This window comes from Chrysemys picta, chromosome 7 (assembly GCF_011386835.1).
Source record: "Chrysemys picta bellii isolate R12L10 chromosome 7, ASM1138683v2, whole genome shotgun sequence".
Classification (NCBI taxonomy): Eukaryota; Metazoa; Chordata; order Testudines; family Emydidae; genus Chrysemys; species Chrysemys picta.
The window spans coordinates 94,908,015-94,935,473 of record NC_088797.1 but is presented as its reverse complement, the minus strand read 5'-3'; the positions used below and the strand labels follow the sequence as shown (position 1 = coordinate 94,935,473).

At 41.6% G+C, this 27,459-nt stretch overlaps 1 protein-coding gene across 1 annotated transcript; it reads left to right on the top strand.

The window, feature by feature from the left end:
* The first annotated feature begins 2,511 nt into the window (after positions 1–2,511).
* LIPA (lipase A, lysosomal acid type) lies at positions 2,512–25,090 on the top strand. The gene is made up of 10 exons (XM_005292514.5): positions 2,512–2,786; positions 5,995–6,106; positions 8,978–9,098; positions 11,821–12,019; positions 13,781–13,890; positions 14,422–14,558; positions 16,544–16,690; positions 19,081–19,152; positions 21,707–21,778; positions 23,104–25,090. Exons 2-10 carry the CDS (start codon positions 5,996–5,998, stop codon positions 23,335–23,337), a joined length of 1,203 nt encoding a protein of 400 aa, XP_005292571.2. The 5' UTR covers positions 2,512–2,786; position 5,995; the 3' UTR covers positions 23,338–25,090.
* The last annotated feature ends 2,369 nt before the right edge of the window (positions 25,091–27,459 follow it).

Here is a 27,459-nt window from a genome sequence, read left to right as displayed (position 1 = left end):
CCAAAGAGATCCTGGCTCTTAGGGAACAGCAGGCAGCAGGTTCAACATCCTCACCAGATTGGATGTTTGTTTAGTGCAAAATTCTGTCCAGTTCCTCAAAAAATGGACAGGTTATGTGTCCCCTATCTGATTTCCCCCTCCCCCTTCCCTGGTTTTAATATTATCTGGCACTGCTCAGAATCCTGGACATCTACTTTGCAAACAGATCATAATTCTGGAGGCTGGCCACAAGAGCTTCTAGCACTGTCACTTCACCCCAGATGGTGAGATCCATCTCAGCATGGCTCCAGGCGGCTGTGTGAGGCATGTTGTTGTGGGGCTTCTGGAGTAGCATTTCAGCCATGTTGATACATGGGAACCCAGGAGCAAATGGGCAAAATCTGGCCCTCCACCAGCTTTAAAATGGCGGGGGGTGGGGGGAGAGATGTCTTGGCAACATGACACCAGAGCAGGGGAGGGCATGCAGGTAAACAGGCAGACCAATAATTATCACTTGCAAAGCAGTGTGGGATAGTGATTGGAGGTATACCAAAGTGATGTGCAGCAGGATTGGGCGCACACAAACAACAGACCCAACTAATTCAGTTTGCAGCAAACAGCCCACTTTGCAAGAGGACTCCAGAGTTTGCAATAAATGTAGAGTTAGTGTGTTGTGGTGATTGCATCGTGTGTACAAAAGGGTTTCAAACCAGATTAACTTGATTTAAACCCTTCGGGTATGCAAGCCCTAAGTATCTAATTACATTTACATCTGTATTATGCACAAGATTCAGATCAAGCTTGTGCAGGCTTAAGTGCAGTCGCCCGGCTTTTCAAACTGAGGTTGTAGCAGTAGGTGCAAGGTGGTTGCAACCTCCCACTGTTGGGGGAGTAGGTGTTGCTAGGTGTGTAGGAGGTTTCACCACGTCAGATGATGTATACTCTGATCCAGTACCTTCCTTCAGCAACTCTCACTGCAGGGCTCCCATGTAATCGTTAATGGAAAGCCTCAAAGAGGATGGTGTCTGTGCAACTGCCTTCATCTTTTAGGGTGGATCCCCTTGGGTGTAATTTAAACATCCCTGGGACAGGGTTGATGCATCTGATTCACAGTCATTAAGCTAAGTGTGGGTGCAAGAACAATACTTAGCAATTATAGTGCTTCATACTTGTGAAATGCTGTGCAACATTAATTCTCACAAATTATCAGCTCTTCAGGGCATGGATTTATACGTTCAGCACATTAACTTTTTATAAGTTATGTGTAGGCTGCTGACATCTGTAATTAATAGGTGAGCAGAGAATGTGCCAATACCTTTATGTTCTATGGTCTGTGTCAGTGGTTCTCAACCAGGGGTACACGTATGCCTGGGGGTAGGCAGAGGTCTTCCAGGGGGTACATCAACTCAACTAGATATTTGCTTAGTTAACAACAGGCTACATAAAAAGCACCAGTGACGTCAGTACAAACTAAAATTTCATATAGACAAAATGAGAAGTAAGCAATGTTTCAGTCATAGTGTGCTGTGCCACTTTTGTATGTTTGTCTGATTAAGTAAGCAAGTAGTTCTTAAGTGAGGTGAAACCTAGGGTATGCAAGACAAAGCAGACTCCTGAAAGGGCTAGAGCAATCTGGACAGTTTGAGAACCACTGGTCTATGTCCTCCAGGCAGTCAGGCTCGATGATCACAGTGGTGCCTTCTGGCCTTGGAATTTATGAAAAAGATTGTCATCTGCACTTGTTTCACACCTTGACCCTGCTTGTCATCTGCACTTGTTTCACACCTTAAATTGTGCTAAATTAAACTAAGCTAGGCAAAGACTGTGTCTTTCTGGGAAGTGCCCATTGTATTTTGGGGTACCACAAAATAGTAAACTTGGGCAAAGGAGGATTGGCATGTGAGGGGTGCCCTGGTTTGGAGGGAAGTGCTCTGGATGTGTGTTAGGAGAAAATATGGTTTTTGCACATGTGGAGGGGTATTGCAGGGTTGAAGTGGGATTGGGGGATGCAGTGTGTGTGTGTGTGTTGGGCTGAAGTGGGATGGGATTGGGGGATGCAGTGTGTGTGTGGGGGGGGTGGAATTGGGGGACAGTGTGTGTGTGGGGAGGAGTGTTGGGCTGCAGTGGGATGGGATTGGGGGGTGGTGTGTGTGTGGGGGGGAGTGTTGGGCTGAAGTGGGATGGGATTGGGGGATGGTGTGTGGGGGGGGGCGTTGGGCTGCAGTGGAATGGGATTGGGGGACGGTGTGTGTGGTCGGGGTGTTGGGTTGCAATGGGATGGGATTGGGGGACAGTGTGTTGGGGGGTTGTTGGGTTGCAGTAGGATGGGATTGGGGGATGGTGTGTGTGTGTGTGTGGTGCAGGTGTTGGGGTGCAGTGTGATGGGATTGGGGGACAGTGTGTGGGGGGGGTTGTTGGGTTGCAGTGGATGGGATTGGAGGATGCAGTGTATGTGTTGGGAGGGATTAGTTTGGCAGGTGTACCGGGAGCAGGGTTGTTATCACTGCCCCTGTCTCTGCAGCAGGCGGCTCCACTCCAGCCCTGAGCACGACCGGTGCTGCCGGTCAGGGGCCCGGGCTAGACAGGGAGGGGAGAGAGGAAGGCGGGCGGGGCGACCTCTGCTCCCGAAGCCGCTGATTGGCGCCGCGCCGTGGCCTGAGGCAGCCGGCAGGGTTGGGCGGTGCTAGCGTAGCGTCCTCTCCTCTCTCGCCCGCAGCAGGGAGTAGCCACCTCGGTGTCAGCAGCAGCGGCGCGGCTCCCTGTGAGTCCCTGGCAGCCCGGTGCGCTCCGCCGCAGCCTCCTCTCAGGTCAGTGCGGCCGCTGCCCTGCTCCTCCGGCACATCTGCCCCGGCGTGCCCCCCATGCCGCCTGCTGCTCCCCGGCAGCGTGCGGGCACCGCTCAGCCTGGCCGGGGCGGACCTTTCCCCCACCCCGGCAGCACGGCCTGGGCGGTGACAAGAGACTTGGCGGGTGCCAGGGCGCCGTGAGGCCTGGGGCTGCCCTGGAGCTCATTCACCCGAGGGAACCAGCCCCGGCCCCAGCCCCGTCCCCTGCTATTCTTTTAATGCCTAGCTCTAGCTGTGCCCTCGCTTCCCTAGCGCAGGGGCGCCTGATATGACTTCCTGTTTCTCTGTGCTGTGTAGTAGGATTGTTGTTTAGATGTTTGTACCGCACCTAGCACGCTGGGGGCCTGAACTGTGTCCGATCCTCGACATCAAGTGCTACCCCAGTGCGAATAATAAATTAATACTAATAGCTGATAGCATGCTGCCTCTTTGAGCACAGCTGTGTGACTTTCCCCTCCTCTCTAAAGTACTTAAATATCCCCCCCTTATTGTAGGAATTTATCCCCATTTTATAGATGGGGGGGGGGGGGGGACAGGCACAGCAAGGAGAAGTGAGTGGCCCAGTGTCACACAGGAAGTCTGTGGTGGAGCAGGAACTTGAATCCAGATCTCCCAAGCCCTAGGTTACTACCGGAGCCATTTAGCTGCCCTTGTGATCCTTTAGAGATACCACGAATATTGCTAAATCTCAAAAAGAACAGGAGTACTTGTGGCACCTTAGAGACTAACAAATTTATTAGAGCATAAGCTTCCGAAAGCTAACACGGCTGCTACTCTGAAACCTGCTAAATCTCAGACTCTTAAATAAAAGAAGAACAGGAGTACTTGTGGCACCTTAGAGACTAACAAATTTATTAGATGCATCCGAAGAAGTGGGCTGTAGTCCACGAAAGCTTATGCTCTAATAAATTTGTTTGTCTCTAAGGTGCCACAAATACTCCTGTTCTTCTTTTTGCGGATACAGACTAACATGGCTGCTACTCTGAGACTCTTAAATGTGTTGTAGTGAATTCTGTCTTGATTCTTGTATGTAGTATTGCTGTAGCTGCGTAGGTCCTAGGAGATTAGAAAGACAAGGTAGGTAATTTTATTGCACCAGCTTCTGTTGGTGAGAGAGAGAAGCTTTTGAGTTTACACAGAGCTCTTTTTCTGGGAAGAGTGTGTCAGCTAAAGGGAACAAACTGTTTAGCATGAGTAGTTAACACACATTTCATGGGACCATTCATCTTGAAATGTGTTAACTACTTATGCTAAACAGTCTTTCACTTGTATTTAGTGGTGACACTCTAAATTTCCCAGACCAGAAGAATAATTCTGAGAAGCTTGAAAGTTTGGGTACGTCTATACTTACCTCCGGGTCCGGCGGTAAGCAATCGATCTTCTGGGATCGATCCCGGAAGTGCTCGCCGTCAACGCCGGTACCCCTGCTCCGCAAGAGGAGTACGCAGAGTCGACGGGGGAGCCTGCCTGCTGTGTGTGGACCCGCAGTAAGTTCGAACTAAGATACTTCGACTTCAGCTACGTTATTCACGTAGCTGAAGTTGCGTATCTTAATTCGAAGTGGGGGGTTAGTGTGGACCAGCCCTTTGTCTCTCCCCAGCAGAAGTTGGTCCAATAAAAGATATTACTTCCGTCACCTTGATTCCTTCTTGTCAATGAAGTTATTGTTGTGTCTAGCGACACCATCAGAGGACCCAACCACATCAGCCACACCATCAAGGGCTCATTCACCTGCACGTCTACTAATGTTAGATATGCCATGTGCCAGCAATGCCCCTCTGTCATGTACATTGGCCAAACCGGACAGTCCCTACGTAAAAGAATAAATGGACACAAATTGGACATCAGGAATAGTAACATACAAAAGCCAGTAGGAGAACACTTCAATCTCCCTGGACATTCTATAACAGATTTAAAAGTAGCTATACTTGAACAAAAAACCTTCAGAAACAGACTTTAAAGAGAAATAGCAGAACTAAAATTCATTTGCAAATTTAAAACCATTAATTTGGGCTTGAATAGGGACTGGGAGTGGCTGGCTCATTACAGAAGCAGCTTTGCCACTTCTTGAATTGATACCTCCTCATCTATTATTGGGAGTGGACTACATCCATCCTGATTGAATTGGCCCTGTCAGCATTGGCTCTCCACTTGTGAGGTAACTCCCTTCTATTCATGTGTCATATAATGCCTGCATCTGTAATTTTCACTCCATGCATCTGAAGAAGTGGGTTTTTTACCCATGAAAGCTTTTGCCCAAAAAAATCTGTTAGTCTTTAAGGTGCCACCGGACTTGTTATTGTGGTGGGAGGCACTTAGGCTGTTGCCTTCTTCTCACAAGGTTTTTGTGTGTTATATGCTGCCCATGGGAAAAATAACATGGGTCCGTTGGGATAGGAAAAATAAAGTTTATAAACTATTAACGGCCACCATTCTTTTTTTAGTAATAAAAATATCTGGTCACATCAGTGGCTCCTGAGTCTTTTGGTCCTTTACCTCCTCTGAGCAGTGCTTATGAGGTGGAAAGGGAAAGAGAGGTTAGAAACAGTGGCAGGAGCTGCTATTTCCTTGTTAAAGACATTCCTTGAGTACATTGGATGTTGTGAGATGGCTAAGTCAGGGCTGAATAGAATTGTAGGTGAATAGCATTGTCAATATTAATCATGTGAGAGGGTTACACTTTTTGGGCAGTTTGCACAAGAAAACTGTAGTGATTTTCTTAGTTATTTTTTTAAGAGCAAATCCAGGGAAGCACATGCACAGCTTAATACAGCTGGCCCAGCTTTCGCCATTCTTTGTTTAAAATTGATGTGCTGTTATAGTGTTTTTGTTTCTGGTCCAGTACATCACCATTTTAAAAAAATGTTGATTTTTGGAAGGGAAGAATATTTGATTTATTTGTAATAATCCACTGGAAATCTTTATGAAAAGAAATAACGCTGCAGAAAAGTTTCTCAATTATAGTAGACAAAGTGACTCTTTGTATATTACTCCTACCCCCCTTGTCTCCCCCTCTATTTATTTCTTCTGTAGAAGAAGCCATGCAACTTAACCTCAGGGTCTCACTTTTTTTTCTTTCGCAGCATAAATCTTTTTTTTTCTTATGCAGTGTAGTTTTTACAAAGCCTTATTTTCTTACACAAATAAACAAAGAAGTGTATTTCTACAGAATGAAGATGTGGCTCTTTATAATTGTGGCATGTTTGATCCAAGGAATTGTAAGTTCAGAAACATTTGTCAGAAGAAGAAGAAATGTGGATCCTGAAACATCTATGAATATTGTAAGTTATGTATTGTAAAATTCCATTCAGTAGCTGCCATTTAAAAAAATTGATGTTTGTCATCTGTCATATGGTTACTATATACAGGGAATAACTAGTTATCTCAGATATTGTAGTATAATTACTGTGGGGAAAATGCTGACTTTTTAAAAATGATGATTACTTTAACTGTGGAAGGGTGTTTTGCCTATTAAACTTTAATTAATAATGTTCTCATTGTAGATCCAGATTAAGGAACAGAGGGAAATTGCCTAACCTAGTTCTTTAAATTGCCTAAACCTGTTTACATGCCTGACAGTAAGCAGGAGTCTTGTCAGTGATATTCTGTTTCCATCTTCCTACTTGCTTGCAAATTGAAAAAAAGCTGTGGGTTGATTGAGGGTATGGGAGTGTGTGTGAGAAAGATGTAGAGCAGGGGTAGGCAACCTATGGCACGTGTGCCAAAGGCAGCGCACAAGCTGATTTTCAGTGGCACTCACGCTGCCCGGGTCCTGGCACCAGTTCGGGGGGCTCTGCATTTTAATTTAATTTTAAATGAAGCTTCTTAAACATTTTAAAAACCTTATTTACTTTACATACAACAATAGTTTAGTTATATATTATAGACTTATAGAAAGAGACCTTCTAAAAACGTTAAAATGTATTACTGGCAAGCGAAACCTTAAATTAGAGTGAATAAATAAAGACTTGGCACACCACTTCTGAAAGGTTGCTGATCCCTGATGTAGAGGAAGTAACATATATAAATTAAAATATATATCTCTGGCCTATATGCTGTCTCATGTCTTGTATGAAGGGGTAAATAACACTCTCACTTTCTACACATCAGTCATGATTTTATAGACTTCTATCATATTTCCCCCTTAGTCATCTCTTTTCCAAGATGAACAGTACCAACCTTTTAAATCTCTCCTCAAATGGAAGCTGTTCCCCACCGATAATAATTTTTGTTTCCCTTCTATGTACCTTTTCCAATTCTAATATTTTTTTCTTGAGATGGGGTGACCAGAACTGCAAACAGTATTCAAGGTGTGGGCATACCATGGATTTATATAGTGGCATTATGATAGTTTTTTGTCTTCTTATCTTTCCCTTTCCTAATGGTTCCTAACATTCTGTTATCTTTTTTGACTGCTGCTGCACATTAAGCAGTTGTTTTCAGAGAACTCTCCACAATGACTCCAAGATCTTTCTTGAGTGGTAACAGCTAATTTTAGACCCCATCATTTTGTATGTATAGTTGGGATAAAGTTTTCTAATGTGCATTACTTTGCATTTATCAACATTGAATTTCATCTGCCATTTTGTGGCCCAGTTACCCAGTTTTGTGGGATCATCTTGTAACTCTTGGTAGTTAGGTCTAAAGCTGACTATCTTGAGTAATTTTGTATCATCTGTAAACTTTGCAACCCCACTGTTTATGCCTTTTTCCAGATCATTCTCTGTGGTCCTGCTTCCACTCTAGTTAAAACTGCTAGTAGGAACTGTACTTATTAAAACCACTTGTTGCTAGTAAGGTTCTAGTAAGTTTTTCCTGACAATTGCTTTGCTCCCCCTTTTGGTGTTCACTCTTGTCGCTTTTCCTTCTTTCTGTCATACTAACCAAGTCTTTACCCTCACTAGGTAAGGACTTGCTGTTAATTACTTGTGATCTTATCGGCACCTCATTTTCCCCACCCTCTTTGTTATCTTCAGTTGTTGCATCACATCTGAAACTAGCTTATAAACTTTTTGGGGAAGAGAGAATTTGCCTTTTCCATACAACACCTAGCATATTTTTGAGCACTATCTTTTAAAGGTAACTAGAGTTATTGCCAATAGGATCATGCAATTGTACCGGTTAGGCATTTACACATCTTCTAAATGATTCTGTTAAATGAGCTTTTTTTTTTTTTTTTTTTGGTTAAGGTTTGTGAACTAACTCACTTGCAGGTGATGGAACAGAAGTGAGTTTTTAGAAGAGATGGTGTTTAGTAGTCCTATTTTATAGTATTAGTGTCCGACATTAAAAGCCATAACCCAAGCATATGAACAGTGTGCAAAACTTTCCTGTTCTTCCTGTGATGGTTAAGTCATAATATAAATGACTTTATTGAAGCCACTGTTATACAACATTTTGTTTCAAACCTGCTGTGTTGTGGGTCATTTAGATGTTGTATTTAAGTGTGATAGTGTTCCATGAGTGATAAATGGGAATAAGGATCATGCCTCTAATATTTGAAATGTTTTAAAAATCTTGCCCTTTAGAAGAGAGATGCATCCCCTCATCTACCACTGATAGCATAATTTTTGGTGACATCGCTTGTCTATAATTGACAGATGTTTGTTGTTTCAGTGAGCATTGTCTGTCCTTCTTTCTACCACTTCAGTCTTTCCCTTCTTTATCCCGTTGTCCCCGATCTTCTTTCCCCTGCCCCCTTTTCCAACACTCTTGTCTCCCCTGGTTAGTGGTAAACTGGATGACCTATGTGTCTTCTCTATAGTGGAGACAGAGACTTACCAGCTTTAGCCTGGGATATGCACTAGAACTTGGATCTCTCTCTCTGTAGGGGTTGGACATTGAGACAAATAAGAGATATTTCAAAGGCACCAAGAATTGTTAGGTTCCCAACTCCTATTGAAAATCAATGGGAGTTGGGTGCCTAATTCTCATTGGTGACTGAAACACGTGCGGGACTGAACGCATCATCACCTAGTAACAAACCTTTCCCTGATGGTCTCTCTCTACCACCTACCAGACATAGCCACAGCAATGGAGACATCACACTTCCATATTGTTGTCTGTGGAAAGACCTCCAAGCATTTTACAGACATTAATGAATGAAAAATGTCAACAGTTTCAATCAAAAGCTTTTGTTTTTCTTTTTGCAGAGTGAAATTGTTACCTACAGAGGCTACCCCAGTGAGGAGCATGAAGTGGTGACTGAAGATGGATATATCCTTAGCATTAACAGAATTCCTCATGGAAAGAAAAGCCATGGGACGAAGAAGGGTAAGATTTACTTCTGCCTGAAGAAAGAGAAGTCTTGAAAAAGATCACTTTGATTTAGAGAGATCTAACTCTTGTAATAAACCTGACCAGGATAAAATGTTGGTAACCTGTGTGGTTTACAATTACTTATAAAGGAAAATAACAGTGCAGACTATGTTAGAGTAGGTAGATCATTGAATTTTGGGAGGAAATCCCTTCCCCCCCAATTTGTAAGTGGTTTGTATTTTGTAGGATCTAAAACGGACACTTTTTTTTGTGTTGAAATTTTACTTACTGAAAAAAGTCATTTTATGATAAATGAGAAATGGTAATTTTTTTTAAAGTAAGAATGTGCTAAAGTGTGTTTTGTTGCAAATTTTTAATTTTTTAAACTTGTTTTGTTTTAAAAACTTTAACTAACACTAAAGGTAGGGGCAGGTCTTGTTCCTCTTCTGTTGAAAAACAAACCAGAAAGACACTTCCCCTCCCTCAAAACAAAACAAACAAAAATCCCAATGCTCTTCTGATTTCTGCAGGGAAATAGGAATTAGACTAAGCTGATTTTAGATTCTAGCACGCTGTTCTCCTTGTCTTTATAGTAAACTATAAAGCAAAGTAATAATTACTATAGCACCATATTGTACATAGCTATTTATAGTATGTAAAATATTGTAATAATAATAAAAAAATCTTGTTTCTAAAGAAATGGGTGCAGTACATCTTAACATAACCAAAGCCAAGACAGAGGGCCATGTGGATGTTGTTGCTTGTTGCCTCCCCAGAATTGGTCTTTCAGAAGTGGTTTGACAGGGAAGGAGAATTAGTAGCATATACTAAGCAGGAGGATGTCCACGCCATAAAGAGTGGCATGAAAGAAGGCACAAAATTAGGAGAGGGGAAATCAAAAGTGGAGACAAAGGGAGTTTTCAGAAGAGAAGCTTGGGAGAAGTTTAGAGTGTGGGAGTGTGTATAGGAGGGAATGAGGCCAAAGGTACTGGCAAGGCCTAAGCTATAGAATTCTTTGAAAATAAGATTAAAATGGATGTGGAAGAAGAGAAGCATGTGCAGGAAACAGTCTTAGATCTGCTATACTACTATGCTGTGAAAACTAATATGCTTGTAGATCTGAATAGCAATGGATGAATTCAGTCAGAATCAACTTATGTTTAATGTCCCTTGGGGTAAATTCTGTCCTCTGAGGCATGCATGCATCTATCATTTATTTCAATGGGAGCTGTATGCTTATATCTGAGGGTAGAGTCTGAACCCATGGAGCTTAAAAAGCTGAAGATGTATGATGCATACATATGTATCTTATGGAAGGGGAGAAAAAGCAAATATTCTAGAATTGCAGATGTGAACAAATACTATGGCAAAAGACCCTCTTCCAAAGGCAAAAAAATCTGTCTGTTCTTAATGGTTGATTTGATATCTCTTAAGCATGTTTGCCCTAACTACTGTCTCAAAGAGCATAGGGGCAGACAGTTTGGTGCACAAGGCAAGCTAGTCAAATTGGCTAGTTTTATATTTGTGCTTAAAAAATTCTGAGAAATCCACAAAGTGAAGATAGATTATACTTCTGTGGGTTTTTTATTGAACCTTTCATCTGTAACATAAGCAAATAGAGTGAAGTTTCCTGTCTCAAAAGAGTGATGAGGGGGTGGAGAAGGAAGCAGTATCAAAGTTCATGTTTTGTAAAGCACTTTTAATTTTTAAAATCAAGGATTACTGAGCAACTTTTGTCAAGTATGATCCCCTAGAAGAAGAATGAAGACTTCAAAGTTCATGTTGACTTCAAGCTGTTACAAACCTGGTATCTTTTCCCAAACAGTGTTTATTTACTGCTGACAGAATTTATAGTGCATAATATTTCATAATGTTTCTGTTGCAATATCTGACAGATGTGAATAGGATTAATTGCAGTTATGTATGACATTATCTTTTGGAGCGAAAGTCCACAGCAGTCTATGGTTCCACAGCTGCAAAAACTGTAAGGGAAATTTGTGGTGTTAAAGAAAAATGGCAATGACTTTGTTTGTTAATGAGTCCTAAAAATCAACATGAACAGTTGAATGGAAGGTATTAAAGTAAGTTCGCTTTCCATTTCCAGTTTCCATTCCCATGCTCCTAGGCATTGTGAGAACCTGCAGCACATGTTAATGTTGATACAGAGTGGAAGGGGATCTGATGCTAAAGACAGTGGTACACCATCTTAGTTTGTCATTGTCTTAGCCTAAAAAGCCTGATCCCTGGAAGTCACCTATGGGAAGGCCTTCCACGGCCTTGTGGGAAGAGGAGGGGAGCAAGGACAATGAAGAAAAGCTAGCATGCCTCCAGGATCAGGCCTCTTATCGCCCAGAAATTATAAACACTGGGAACAAATAGCTCTCTATGTTCTTGCTGTAGTTCCTGCTTTTCTCGGGTTTGCTTGTTGCAAACCTGCTTTTTTGGGTATGAGAAATACTAGGTCCCTTTTGCTCTAGTTAAGAACCTAATGTAACATTTTTAAACCCATAACTACAATAAAATAACTCTTTAAAACCCTGCTATTGTGGAAGATTACAATGCATGAATTTAAGACCTTGTGAGTATCATAAAGGCTGCTAATCTTACAGTCCTATAGGTTAACCACTCAAATATAGAGATGAAGCAAATATTGAATACTCATTAGTTTGTCAGGACTTCAGTGTGAGGAGACCATGAAGCTTTGATTTTTAACTACGTAAAATGCTTTATCTTTCAGGTCCCAAGCCTGCTGTTTTTCTGCAGCATGGTTTGCTTGCAGATGGTAGTAACTGGATCACAAATTTGGACAACAACAGCCTGGGCTTTATGCTGGCAGATGCTGGCTTTGATGTTTGGATGGGAAACAGCAGGGGGAACACTTGGTCCAGAAAGCATAAACACTATACAGTGAAGCAAGAAGAATTCTGGGGTTTCAGGTAGCTGGATCTCATTTCTGAGGAGTGCGGTTTATTACATGTTATACATGCTGTCAACAGGAACCACTCCTTTCCCTCTGCCATTTCCTCCATGATGCCATGCCCCCACTATTAGCGCTGTGCCAATCACTGAATTTTTGGTTTGCTGGCAGTTCTTGGAGGCAAGAGGGTAGGGGTTGGTTTGGGTCAAACTGAAACATTTTTTGGTGAAGTGAAAAAGTAGGAAAAATTTCCTTTTGGGTCAAATGAAATGTTTTGTTCCCAGGCATTTTTAAAAAATAAAAGGTAATAAAGGTCTCAATTCACAGCAGAGGCAGTAGGGTTTCCCCCTTAGCCCAGTGGTCAGGGCATTGTCTTGGAACGTGGGAGACTCAGGTTTGAATTACTGCTGTGGAGCTGGGACTGGAACCCAGGTCTCCTCCTTCCCAGGAGAGTGCCCTAACCACTGGGGTATAGTCATTCTCTCTACCGCTGTCTGTCTGGACCAATGGCTATTCATGTACTTTTATACAAAGTGAAACCCCTTCAAGATGAGGGATTGAGACACCCACCCCAGAATAGCCCATAAGCGGGTGGTAGGGCACTCTCCTGGGATGCGGGGAAAGGTAATTGTTCCAGTTGCTGCTCCAGAGCAGAGGTTTGAAGCTGAGTCTCCCACATATCAGGACCGTGCCCTAAGCACTGGGATAAAGACTGTGAGGGAGGACTCCCTCCCATCCCTCCCCCTGAAATTCCTTTGGCCAAATCTGCATTTTTTTTGGCAAATAAACTGTTCATCTGAAAAATTTCACCCTGCTCTCACCTCATCTCAAAAAAGATATATTGGAATTGGAAAAGCTTCAGAAAAGGGCAACAAAAATTATTAGGGGTATAGAACGGAGAGATTAATAAGACTGGCACTTTTCAGCTTAGAAAAGAGACAACTAAGGGAGGATATGATAGAGGTCTATAAAAGTCATGGCTGGTGTGGAGAAAGTAAACAAGGAAGTGTTATTTATTCCTTCTCATAACACAAGAACTAGGGGTCACCAAATGAAATTAATAGGCAGCAGATTTAAAACAAACAAAAGGACGTATTTCTTCACCCAGTGAAGCCAACCTGTGGAACTCCTTGGCCTTGACAACATCCACTGGCAAGATTATAACAGGATTCAAAAAAGAACTAGATAAGTTCATGGAGGATAGGTCCATCAATGGCTATTTGTCAGGATGGGCAGGGATGGTGTCCCTAGCCTCTGTTTTCCAGAAGCTGGGAATGGGCGAGAGGGAATGGATCACTTGATGATTACCTGTTCTGTTCATTCCCTCTGGGGCACCTGGCGTTGGCCATTGTCGGAAGACAGGATTCTGGGCTAGATGGACCTTTGGTCTGACCCAGTATGGGCGTTCTTATGCTCTATCTACTACCCCACTTCAGTAACAGATTAAACAAGATTGTGCCACTGCAATTTTTTATCCTGGTTATATATGTGCTAATATGCTAACAGTATGGGAAACTATATATTTGCTATAATGGCCTGATCCTGCCTTCATTGAAATCAATGAGAAAATTTCCATTGACTTGAGTGGTTCAGGATCAAGCCCTAAGTGAATCTTGGTCAGAGTTTGGCTGTTCGGAATCAACCTTTGGAAGTTTTTATTCATTCTTAGCTGACTAATTTTCAATGTACTAAAGTTCCATTCAGTAATTCTTCTCTGCATATGTTGATATGGAAATTTTATAGCTTTATTTACATAGCCATCTTCTTGTCTTTGTTATAGTTTTGATGAAATGGCTAAATACGACCTTCCTGCCACTATAAACTTTATTGTGAATAAAACTGGACAGGAGAAAATCTATTACATTGGCCATTCACAGGGTACCACTATAGGTATGTTAAGAGATTTAATTTAAATACATTGTTTTAAAAGAGAGAGATTTGCGCACTTTTGGTTAAATAATGATAAAATACAGATGTACTAGTACAGTTTGTTTTGTATCCTCATTAATACTAAAAGGCTAGAGAATTAACTCTCACCTATTTATTTGAAGTGAAAACTTGTAAAACACTAAATTAAGCTAATAGACTACGCTATTCATCCAATTTCTGTAAAAACAAATATTCTAAAGAGTTGTGAAAATGTACATGGAAAAATCATAGATTCATCACTCCAACTAAAATTTAAATTGATGCTCAGGTAAACCTTTAATTAACCAAACCAGTATTTAAAGACCAGTATTTAACCAAACCAGTATTTACTGATGCTAATTCAAATTCTTCTTTGAACACATACACAATTTCCAAATTCAGAACTTAAAACATACTACACTCTATAATTAAAACATGCCTAGCTAAAATTCTGATTTCATTTCTGTCAAATATTGTCTTATTAAGAAGTCTTATTTTTTTTATTTTTAACAGCCTTCATCGCATTTTCAACTATGCCAGAGCTGGCTAAGAAAATAAAAATGTTTTTTGCATTGGCACCTGTAGCCACAGTCAAGTTCTCCACTAGCCCTCTGACAAAACTTGGAGTGCTTCCAGAGCTGCTTCTCAAGGTATGTATTTCAGTCAAGATATTTGTTTTAAACCTAAGTGAGAATATTTCTTTTCCATTTAAAATGGTTTTAGTAGAGATTATGAATAAAACTGTGTGTAGACTTAATGCATATGAATGTGCCTCTCTTGCTATGTACACACTTGTACAGAAGATTAACATGCATAACATGAATTCTAAGCCAAATTTTGACCCTGTATCAATATATGTCCAGAGTTGCTCTGTGATGGTTTTCCATATTGATAACTGCATAATTGAGAGTAGAATTTGGCCCAGTGACCACAAAATGCATTTGATGTTGCCCATTGCACCCCATGCTCCGCATTTAAAAAAAATGGTGAATAATAATATAAAAGCAAACATTTGTTTTGATGTTGGTGGATCACATACGATCTGAAAACGCTTAATATTTATCTTTGATGTCCCATACACAAGGATGTTGAGAGCCTTCAAAATGGGAAAATTGAACTATCAGGCTGAGAAATTTAAATACGTGACAGGAGAAGCTAGGGGAAAGTTAAAGCTTAAAATGTATCTTATAAATAGGCTTGACCTGAAAGAATCAGTATTATATTTACTCATTTGCACATGGGTCTAGGACTTGTGTTGCCAAAAAGCCATGATTAATATATACATTGGTCAATTTTAGTAGGGTCATGTGATATCCTTTTCTTCCTTTATATGGAGTATTTTTCATTTGTCATCAGTTTCTGCAGATTTATTTAGCAGTCACCTCTGTGTACTTCAGTCCTTATATAGATTTTTCCATTGATAAACTCATATGTTCTACTCCACTAAATTGGAATGTCTCCTAGAGACCCTGTTTAATCTAATGCCTGCTTCTTGGGCAGGAGAGTATTCGCATAAATGCTGCTCCCATTAAGGAGAGTTGGGCTGGTGAAAAATACTATGGTGCTTTTTCAGACTTGAGATTCGAAATTCTTATTTTTCACACAAGTTGCCAAACGAAGAGTGAGAGGAAACAGGAGGAGGATACAGTGAAGATGTTCACTAGCTGTTGTGTGTTGTGTACAGGGGCTGGACTGCCCACCTCTATTCACCAGCTATCCTTTGGTGGGAGAAGGAGGGGGAACCATGTGAGTTATGGCAGACAAGATTTTAGATATTGGAAGTGTCACTTTATCTCTGTTAGGCACAATGTATCTTTTCTAACCAGAGGACATATCTTGAATAGATATTTTTGTGTATTGTAACTGCCACTGGTTCCCCTTCTCCCCTCAGGCAGATAGAGATGAGGTCAAATAACACCTGCCAGCTCCCTCTGTCCCTCTTCTCATAGTGAAGATGGCTGCTTAGTTAGAATAATAGGCTGATCAGTGTTCCCAGTTAAGAGGCTTTTATTTTATAGAAAAAATGCACCTGTTCACATGGTCCTTTGAAACTTGACCCAGTCATGGTGACTTGCACAGTGAGCTATTGTGGAACCACCCAGTTAACCACAAACCAGTGGATGGGTCATAGTCTTTGTGCTGTGTCAGTGTGAGTAAAAAGCACTCTGTAGATCATGTTCAAACCCTTGGGCTTTTTAAAAATAATATCTTGCAAGAGGAAACTGCCACCAAAATGCAAGCTTGGTTTTATTCACATGGTTTGAATTGAGGAAGCTTCAAATATCAAACATACCAACTTAAGCAGATGTAGCTTAAAATATTTAACCTTTAGCAGAAATCTGACATGCCCTCTCTGACATAATGAATACAAAACTGATAAGAACTTTTTAAAAAGTTTGAATTTTCATGGATTTTCTTTGGTTAACCATGAATAATTTATTCTGTTTTTAACTTGATAGCAAAGGTACTGATTATATATTTCACTTCAAATTAGTGATCTAGGCTCACATGGTGAGAAAGAGTGTAATACGAAACAATCTTTCTTTTATGAATTGAAGTAGTTATCCCAAGAAACCTATAGTATGAGTAAAAGCAAATAGCCTTCTCTTATGTGTATGTGCTTATTATTTTGCAGGATATGTTTGGAAAGAAGCAATTCCTTCCCCAGAATTCATTGCTGAAGTGGCTTGCCACTCATGTTTGTACCCACAGATTACTTGATGACCTTTGTGGCAATTTCTTCTTTCTTATATGTGGCTTTGATGAGAAAAACTTAAACATGGTATGTTCTATATACACCTAGCAATTATCTCCTTGTGACTTTTAACAGTATAGACTATGATCTAAGAGTGTTTATATTCCATAAGTAACTTGAAAAAAGTTTAATACCTTCTAGTTCTTGAGAGTTTGAATGAGTATCTTTTCTTGCTATAGACAGGAGTCCAGCTGCGCAGTCTAGCTGATAAAATACATAGAACTAAATTTAAAAATGGATTGAAAGGATGAAACAATTTTTTTGTACTCTGTGGGAAGAACATGGGCAAGATGGATAGATGGAGAAGAGAATTAATGGTATAGAACATGGAAAGAAGGGAGAAGTAAAGATTAGACTTCACAACTTGGGATGCATCCATGTGCGAGAGCTGCTGAGATTTCCAGATCTCATAGTGGACATATGCAAATGCTTTTCTAGGAGTCAATTTGTACATTTTAAAAGTCTGTAGCTGTTCTGTGTTCCGATTGAAGCACAGGACACAGTGCAGGTGTGTTGTGGACAAATTGGTTAAGTGTATTTTTAGTCTGAAAAGCGATTTATGTAAAAAATCATCTACCAAGTCCTAATTGGTTACACCTGTGCAAATACATTGGAGGAAATGTTGTTGCAGAGGTGTCGCTGAAGATGCAGTTTAAAGATAAAGGTATGTATGTTTTGATGAGGGCATAATTTGGCCTGCGGAACCTTTTGTTGCTGGCAATAAAACTTCAGAAGGAAAGAATCCAGCTTGAAATTTCAGTCTCAAGGTTGAGTTTCCAGAGTTGGGTTTTTGTTTAAACAAACAAACACCAAATAGCAGAACATCTCTCTACATTGCTCTGGACATCTGTGACAGACAATAAACGTGGAATCCTACAATGCCACTTTTTTAGAATCCGTTTGTGGAGTAGTACTGTAAGCTGGGGACAGTGGTTGGGACACAATAGTAAGAATACAATGGGCAGGGATGGTGTCCCTAGCCTCTATTTGCCAGAAGCTGGGAATGGGCAACAGGGGATGGATCCCTTGATGATTCCCTGTTCAATTCATTCCCTCAGGGGCACCTGGCATTGGCTACTGTCGGAAGACAGGATACTGGGCTAGATGGAGCTTTAGGCCAACCCGGTATGGCTGCTTCTATGTTCTAACAGACATAAGGAGCTTTGGGTTTGGTCAGCACGTGGAGAGAGAGAGAGAGTGAGTGCGAATCTGACTGGCTATTCCAGTGGGATCAAGCCACCTGAAGGAGCAATGAAATGGGGATAGTCTGATATGGGGAAGATTGTGCAAAATATTCCCAACAAAACTTTAATTTGCTTTGCTTTGCTTTTCCACGCAACTATTCTAAAATATTGTGGGAAAATCTGCAAATCATTTCTTCTGTCAAAAAAACCCAACAAAACTATTTGGGCAAAGTCACCACTTGAAACTTGGCCCAATTGATGTCTTGTCATTAACTTCAATAAGGCCAGGATTTCACCCTCAATTTAAAAAATGTTTGATTGAAAATCTGAATTTGGCATAATTTATATGAAATGGGAAAAATGGTAATTTTTGTGTGCAGAATTTCCCACTCCCCACACGCAATTTTGCATAGTTCTAAATATGGATTTAGACTTTACTCTGCCTGAGGATTCAGCTTTCAGAAGACAGTATTTTTAAACTGAAAATAAATGAAGCTTATTTGGAGCAACAGCCTATGTTAGTAGAAGTAGGCTAAACAGTTGGTCAAAACTAGTATAGTGTAGGGAGGCATTTAAAACTTAGAAGAACTTGGAACACTTTTGCTAACATTAACACTTTTAAACTTGTAAATTGATGTAAAAATTATTCATGCATATTACTGTTAAGTTTAAAGTCAATATTTATGACAAAATCCTTGTACTAAGGACACCATAGAATATTGAAACTGAAGTGGTTTTTCTAAATTTAGTTTGCATTTCATTCAGCTGGGAAACAAAGCTAGATTGGTTAGTTTCACTTTTGCATCTAGTAACTTTTATTAACTTGAGCAATACCATTCTTTGTTTTTCTCAGTGTGTTAGGAGAAGGCTTACATCTCTTCCTTCACAACCATGCTGCTTTCTGGGAAAAAAATCAGACCAAAACATTGCTAGTCAGATTCAGTTTCTTGTTGCGTGTGTGTGTGTGTGTGTGTGTGTGTGTGTGTAATTTTACAGTAAAATAAAACATCAGCTTTAGATCAAATTTAGTTTAAACTAAGTTGACAGTGTTATTCAATTAATGGCAAGACTTAAGCATCCTATCCAGTTTGTATATACTAGTCTAGTCTTAACTTTCTGATCAGAACTTATTTCTTTTAAACTTACTCTATTAAGTTGGGCAGAAAGCAATAAAGGATGGACCCGATGCCCATTAATAGATGAAAATTGTGATTAACTATGTTGCCGTTGCAGAGCCGAGTCGACGTGTATTCAACACATTGCCCTGCTGGGACATCTGTACAAAACATGATCCATTGGAGCCAGGTAGCGCTTCTGACATCTAAAGTGCCTGTTAACCTGACTTGTTTATCAAATACTGCTGTCAGCGAAATAGGGGTAACCATGTCAAAACGATCCTATGGTAGCACAGCTTTGCTAAGACTCTGGGACTACTAAGGAGAAAGTCAGAACAGCAGGTGTTAATCACTGCAATTTTAATTTTAAAAAAATTCCCTTTCGATGCGGCATATATTTTTGCATGAGTGCAAAAAAATAGGTGCTGCAGATCAGCAGACAGTATTTCTGCCTGCGTTTTAAACTACCATATCCGAGATCTTGTTGCTACAACAAGCATTTGATTCTCTTTCAGTAACCTTGGTTTCTGACCGTGAGCTACATACTGTAGCAGGGCAAGTGGACAAATTGTGGATAGTTACAGTTTGTTTACACTTAGCAGTCCACATACTTGCAATTAATTTAAGTGGCTGTATCTCGGCGGTATAAAGCAGGTGCAGTACCCCTATGCGGCGGGAAGAAATTTCTTGTGGAATCAGCAACTGCTGGTCCCTGCATAGGTTCCTCAAAGTGAGATACAATCTTAGGGTATGTCTACACTACCTGCCGGATCGGCGGGCAGCGATCAACCTCCCGAGCGCTCTCCCATCGACTCCTGTACTCCACCGCCGCTAGAGGTGCAGGCAGAGTCAATGGGGGAGCGGCAGCAGTCAACTCACCACAGTGAAGACACCATGGTGAGTAGGTCTAAGTATGTCGACTTCAGCTACATTATTCACGTAGCTGAAGTTGCGTAACTTAGATCGATTTTCCCCCTCTTCCCCCCCCCCCCCCAGTGTAGACCAGGCCTTAGAGTCAACCTGGTTTTCTAAACAAAGTGTGTGTTGGTCTGATAAGTGTAATTTGAGCTTCCATGGGTTAGGTGTCAGGCCTGGAATGAAGTGGGAAGAGCCTCATAAAGAAAGATGGTTTTAAAAATTCATGTTTCTTAGACTGCTGTTTCTGAAAACATTTGGACTGTAAATGGTACTAAGTAAGTTTTAAAGGAAAACTCCATTGATGTGGTTGTCAGAGTTCAGGGCAACTGCACCTATATTTGTCCTCTGTGGTTCCAGCAAGGGCACCCCTTCTAGGCTCCTGGCCCCTCAGCTGTCCACCTCTGGCAGAGACCCACATCTTTCACTGCTGACTGGGGTACTTCAGCACTGCATAGTTCCCTGCTACACTGTGAATTCCCCAGCAAGCCGGACTGCCTTAACAGGCCTGCATGTGTGCTGCTTTCTCTCCGAAGGCTTTGAACAGATTAATTGCCCCAGTTGTAAGTTACCATGCAGCCCTGTGTAAGTAAGCATATTTATTCTGAAGGTGAAAGCACTACAGATAAAACAGACTTCAAACAATTAAAAGAACCTACACGCATGCTAATAAGCTTACCAGAGATCTCCCTCCCCCCACAACTCCAACAAGGGCTCTGACAGGTGTCAATCCTTCCAACATTTTGGATTGGAGGTTCTGTTTATATGCTAGATCAGAAAGAAGACCCTCAGTAAGTTTAAAGTCAGGCTGTTATTCCAAAATTCCTTTCTTTGTCTACTGGTCTCTGGGGAATCCAGTTTGAACCTGTATATGCTAGCCTTTCCAGGTGGTAGTACTTCACTGGAGGTGTTATAACCTGAGTGAATTTGCCTAATCACCCCATTAGTTCCTAGAGGGCTGTGATCACCCTGGCCCATGAAATTACATAAATCTCTGGCCCACACACTTCCTTTGTCTACACTCAACTTTTTTTTTTCCTCAACCTTTCTTACTGTTGCTACTAGTAAATGGGAAGCCAGACTTAACAGGTGTTTTTGTGTAATATTAGGCAAAAAATGTGTGCGCGCCTGAGTGGTTGGCCTGAATATATATATAATTCTTTTTTTTTTTTTTTGCCATGATCCATGCTTGTTCCCAGAACTGGCTAAGTTTTCTTGTTACCAAAATGGCTAAGATGGCTTTGTGAGACATGAATTCATAGTTACTTTGCTGCAATGCAAATGCACCAAAACAGCAGCTTTGGAGGAAAAAATCTTTACTGTTTGAATAGTGACCTGCAGCACTGAGCCAGATTTTCAGAAATATACAGTTCAATGTGCATGTGCAACTCCCAATTTGGATTAAATCCAGCACACTTGGAAGTTTACCTTTTAAAAATCTGGCCAATAATACTGTGTATTATTCCATTTTAGTACATGGCGTCTGCTCCTGCTTCTGGCCATAATCTGTAGGTGAAAATGTAAGATCTAAGAAACCTTGTGGAGAAGAAGTGGGCGTGGGAATGGTAGAGAGGAGGAGGCGTGGGAATGGTAGTATGAATATTTTAGAAGAGCAAAGGCTATAATCAGTTTGGCTTTCCTTTGCTCCAATTATCTTTGTCTCATTGCCTAGGTAAAACATTACCTCCTCTCCCTGGGGTGTGTTCTTTGTTTTTAATTTAATCACATAGGATTAAGGCACTTCTCCAGATAACCTTCATGTTCTTTCTATACAATTCCTGAGTGCAGACACTGACCTTCATGTTTTTATGTGTGAATATTTGTTTTAGGCCGTTAAATCTGGGGAACTCAAAGCTTATGACTGGGGAAGCAAGGCTGAAAATTTGGTTCACTATAACCAGGTAAAGAACTTTTAATGGAAGTCTTACAATCCTTGAGAAGCAAAACAGAAAACTTCAAAAACTGCCAGGAGACCATGTGGGACTGTGATCTAGTCAGGCCTTGCAAATTAAGCAGGGACCTGCAGCTGGGATGCAAACATATAGGCACTCAGAAATGATTAGACATAAGGTGGCACTGTTGTCTCCAAGTCAGTACAGAGTCAGTGTTTCCAATATGACAGGGGGCGATACTTTGTTGCAAGAGGTGCAGTAAATCAGTCAAGACCTTGGTTAAGACCTGAGTTGGGTGCAGGTTTTTCAGTGAATAGTGAATTAACAAAATATATATATATATATTTATGCATGTAAGGGGCACTGAAAGTATTCACAAATTTGGAAATATTTTCAGCCAAAAGGAGAGAATATATTTGGAAAATGTCAAAGCTGTTCATTTTGACCATTCTGAAAAGTTTTGACTTTTTTGGTTTTTAAATATCTACATATTTAAAAAAATAGGACGAAACAAAAAAATACAAAAATTTCATTTTAGTGTTTTAGGGTGTGTTTTAGTCTGAAACAATTTTGTTTTTAAATGTCTTTCACTTTAGCAAAAACGTAAAAAAAAATCTTTAGTTATAAATAAACCAATTTCCCCCCCCAGATTTTTTGGTGTGGCCCTTCAGTTGAAAAATCACTTATTTGCTCAGCTTTAGATCATTAGTGAAAAGTGCTGTGAGATCATTAGAGTTCTATAGGGTTAATTATGCTGCCCTGGCCAAACTTCAGCCTACTTAAAGCCCCCCTGCAGCTTCATTTGGATACCAAATTATTCTCTAGATCTCTGTGCATAATGTTAACAGTTTACCCTTCTTTTGCTTTCCTGTGGCTGTAATCTCTTGCAGTAATCCTAGTTTGAGCAGTGCAATACAGGCTAGAAACATGCATGCTCATTGGTAGGTGTAATTTTACTTTCAGTGTTATAGTGACCTGTAAAAGCAGTTTTGGGATTTAAATTTTACATGGTAGACTCTTTACACACACAACTCATCCAACATTACCTTGCAAGGTCCAAAAACCTACCAAGCAGGCTTTAACATGGAGTTAGTCAGGGCTTCTCTTGAATTGATTGCTGCTCCCTAGCGACTGCCGCTCCAGAGCAAAGAAAGGGAAGGGCTAGGATTCTGACTTCTATCCTCTTGCATTTGCTAGTACATTGCAGTACTGCTAGACAAACCCCTTAGCAGATTGGCTCTTTCTAAAGCCAGAGTTGTCTTTTTTTTTTTTTAATATATATACACACTTTCTTTTTTAAAAGATTGCAATCTTTCTCCCCCCTCCCCCCATAGTCTACCCCTCCATTCTACAAAGTAAAAGATATGACCGTGCCAACTGCACTGTGGACTGGTGGACATGACTGGCTTGCAGACTGGAAGGATATTGGCATATTGCTCACTCAAGTCACTAATCTGGTTTACCACAAACACATTCCTGAATGGGAACATCTGGATTTCATCTGGGGTCTCGACGCACCCCATCGCATGTATAAAGAAATCATTAACGAGATGAGCACATATCTGTAAAGCTGCCTGGGGTGTGTGGGGTTAAAATCTTGCTAAATGCCTCGCTTGGAATGTGGTGGTGTCTTGGAAATAGCACCACATCTTTATTTATAATGCCTTTAAAAATGCCAATAATGACTACTGGTTTGGATTAATATCTATTTTTGATATAAACAGTATTATATCTTTCACGGTTACATTCCCTTTGCTATCCTGCTGGCTTCATGCAATGTGGTAATACTGTCAGAAAACAGTAATGTGCCTTTGCCTAGAGGAAATATTTTAAATCCATGTAGATTTATTGATATGTTTAAAAGACAAATTAACCCACTTTGCATGTCAGCAGCCTGAAAGTTCAAAAGATAAGCACTTACCCCTGAATAAAATATTAAAATCAATTTGAAAATCAAATACAGTTGAACCTCAGAGTTACAAACACTTGGGATTGGAGGTTGTTCATAACTTTGAAATGTTTATAACACTGAACAAAACATTATGGTTCTTTCAAAAGTTTATAACTGAACATTGACTTAATGCAGCTTTGAAGCTTTACTATGCAGAAGAAAAATGCTGCTTTCCCTTTATTTTTTTAGTAGTTTAACACAGTACTGTACTGTATTTTCTTTTTTTTTTTTTTTTTGTCTCTGCTGCTGCCTGATTGTGTACTTCCGGTTCCAAATGAGGGGTGTGGTTGACTGGTCTGTTCATAACTCTGAGGTTCTACTGTAGATCTTTCCAAACCTTTTAGTGGTGCTCTTGCTAACACAGTGGCAGTTTAAAACTGGCAGCACAGGAACCACAGACACCTAGCTATTTTCTCTTGTGCTTTAATCATAAGTTAGCCATATTTTTCAGAACTAAACACGTCAGTTTACTTTCTTCCATGTTACTCCAAGAAGAATCATGCTGACACTGCATGCTTTCAGCGCCAATTGGAGTCACATATTCTGGGTCTGATTCATTATTGCATTATTCTGGACTTCAGTGGAGTTACACTGATGTAAACCTATACTAAGGCCCTTTATGTCTAAAGTACAAAGTACTGATGAGAATTATTACTTATTGTTTGACCTTGCAAATGGCTGGGAGAAGCAAACACGTTAAAAGAAAACAATGCTTTCTGTAACAGTTACTTGTTATGAATTGCAGTGAAAAGAGCGGAAGCTGTATGTAATTTATTTTTGCACTGATAACCACTGGAAAACAAGGCTCAAATATGTAGTTCTGGCAGAGGAGGGGCCAAAGGTAACAATTCTGTAATTCAAGTATACTGTGCCTACATTTTCACTAGAACTCAAACCGTAATCAGCGACTTCACTGAAGAGCTAGGAGATCATAGGATTTCTGTGGCAGAGCAGGAATTAAACCCAAGGTCTCCAAAGTCCCATTCTGTAATCCTAACCACAAAGCCATCCTTTCTCCTTTGGCTTCCTCCGCTATCTGATATAGAAAATATTAGATGTTAAACTCTTAGTGGAGAATTCTTTGTAAATAAACTAGAAAAAAAAGCCATAGTTTTGGGGTTTTTTACTCCTTATTGAGGCTCAGGAAGTCCCTTGCATTTATAAGTTCGGGTACTTTTTTTGATTAATATCCTAGTTGTGGCTCATAACAGAGCCCTATGCTCTATACTCCTGGTATTGGCAGTTGTTTTAAATTTCTTTAAAAAGGAAGTCTCTGAAAGTGTGTGAAGTGGTTTAGACAACAGTAGTCAACAGTGCATGATGATCATTAATGCTTTAAATATTTTTCAATAAATCAGGATGATCTGTCAGAGCTTGGAATGGTGTGTTCTGTTATGTTGCATGTAGTTATACATATGCATATATAATGTTTGTCAAAGATACTTCATTGACATAGGTGTCCAGGACAGATACAACGTGGGGATAAGGAAGCAGACTAAACACCCAGGGCACACTTCACCCCAGTCCTGAGAGGGTCACTATTAGCTCTAGAGAGATCATTCATTTAGTCTCTAGCTTCTCTTTGTGAGACTTTCAAGAAGGGTGCCAATTTTGATAATGTGTTCACAGGAATTGGACTGAGAACAACACGTTGCTTATAAGCCTTCATACAGTGGGTTATGACTTCTCCTCACACCAGTGACCTGGGGAAAAGGCTTCCTGCTTCACACTCCTAGTCCCGTACACAATCCCATTACCCAGTATTTTGTCTGTTAATCTGATATACAGTGAGTAGCACTGTTGCTATGCAGGGGCCTAATCTCAAGACTCTCTCTGCAATAGAGAACATGAACTTCATTTACTGTCTCTATAAACTGAACACTATCTGTAAATTTCATTTGTACATCAGTGTTTCCTCCTTTGGAACATGTTTGATCTTTAAACGTAGTAAATTCATGTTGTGATTTCCAGTACAGTAGAGGATGTGCATTTGGGTAGCTGGGTCCAAAAATTATCAACTTTCCCCAGGCTGCTGCCCTAAGGGAGTCCCAGCATGAGTGGAGGCAGCACCAAAACATCATCCCATGTTCCACAGGAGCCTCTGCAAACTTTCTGTTCTTTGCAGGGACTGGGATAGGGATTATAAACTCCCCAGCTGCCTCTGTTCCTGTAGAGGTATATCCGCGGGCAGCAGGATGTGCACATATAGGAATCACCTTTATACAAATATTACTGCATCCACATTAGGAAGGGTTGTACCACTTCAACTATACTAGTACACTGAGTATAGTACACTATACTAGTATACTGAGTACATGGAATGGGAAAAAGCATGCGATATGCAATGGGTGGGGGTAAGAAAATCATTCTAGTGGAGTGTACTGTATTTAATAAAATATATATAAAAAAATCTTCTGTACCACCCCTTCTTTCTTTGCACTGGACACAGGTGCTGATAGATGTCCTGAAGTAGCACATGCCTGTACCTATTTCTCTTCAGATTGGGCATAGACCCCCTTTGTTTACATAGAGCGGGAAGCCCCTGATACAAAAACCCAATAGCTCTGTAAGGGGGCGTGACTCACCCCTGCAGCCTTTCCTGCTGGTACCTTCTGGGAATTAGCTCGCCAGCCCCAGAGCACCCTCTGCAGGCTGATGTCCTGCCACTCACAGTCGTCCCCCCCCCCCCCCCCCCCATGTCCCTCCCAGACCCGGTGCCCTTTTCTTTGGGTGTTCCAGGTACCTTCTCTAGCTCCCCAGCAGCCAGACCCATCTCTCTCTACAGCCAGAGAGAGACTGTCTACTCCTGGCTTTTATAGAGCCAGCTGGGTCTGTTTGGGGCATGGCCACAGCTGAGGCTGCCTCCCAATCAGCCCAGCCTAAGGCTTCCAGCCCCAGCCCTCTCCAAGGGCTGGCTTTTAACCCTTTCAGGCCAGGAGCGGGTGACTACCCCACTACACCACCCCAAGATCACCACCCCTGGGAGTAGAGGGGATCTCCTGGCTGGACCAGTCGCCCACGCGCCTCCAGAGCCACTCGTTTCCTTTCGGACTCCTCCAGCTGCTTCCTCAAGCGGGCCTCCTTGTCCACGACGGCAGCATACTCCTTAGCAAGGTCCAGGGCCCTCGCTTAGGCCTCGCGGTGGGCCTGCTCTGCAGCGTCCAGCAACGCACGCAGGCCAGACTCTCCCGGGCCCTCTTCCTTCAGGGTCTGAGTGCCTACTGCGACCTGCTCCACTACAGCCAGGGTCCTGGCCTCTTGTGGGGACCATTCTGTCCCAGTCTCCTTGTCTGCCATCCCCCGTTGGTGGCTCCTGGGCAGGGCTACTGCCCTCTCTGCAGCAGCTACCTGGCCAGTCCTTGACCCCTTTGGATCCTCAGGCCACTCCACTGGAGTTTGCCCTCCTCCGAGGGGGCAGTTCCTCTTTATGTGGCCCCATTCATGGCAGCCAAAGCAGGCTCACTGCCCCTTTGCTGCCTTGGGCCCCGTCTTCCTCTGTTGGTCCTTCTCAGGGCCAGCCCTTCCTGGGCTACCCTGGGCCATGCTCCTCAGGGTAGGGCACTCCATAGGTGCCCCCACTGCCCCCAGGCCCAACAACCTTCTTCACCTGCTGACTTCCCTTGCCAGGTGGCCTCTCATAGGGGCTTGTCCCTTTCCCCGTCCTGGGTGAGGCTCCCTGCCCCTATCCCAGCAGGGACAATTCGCCTGTACATGTCCGCACTGCCCACAGGTATAACAC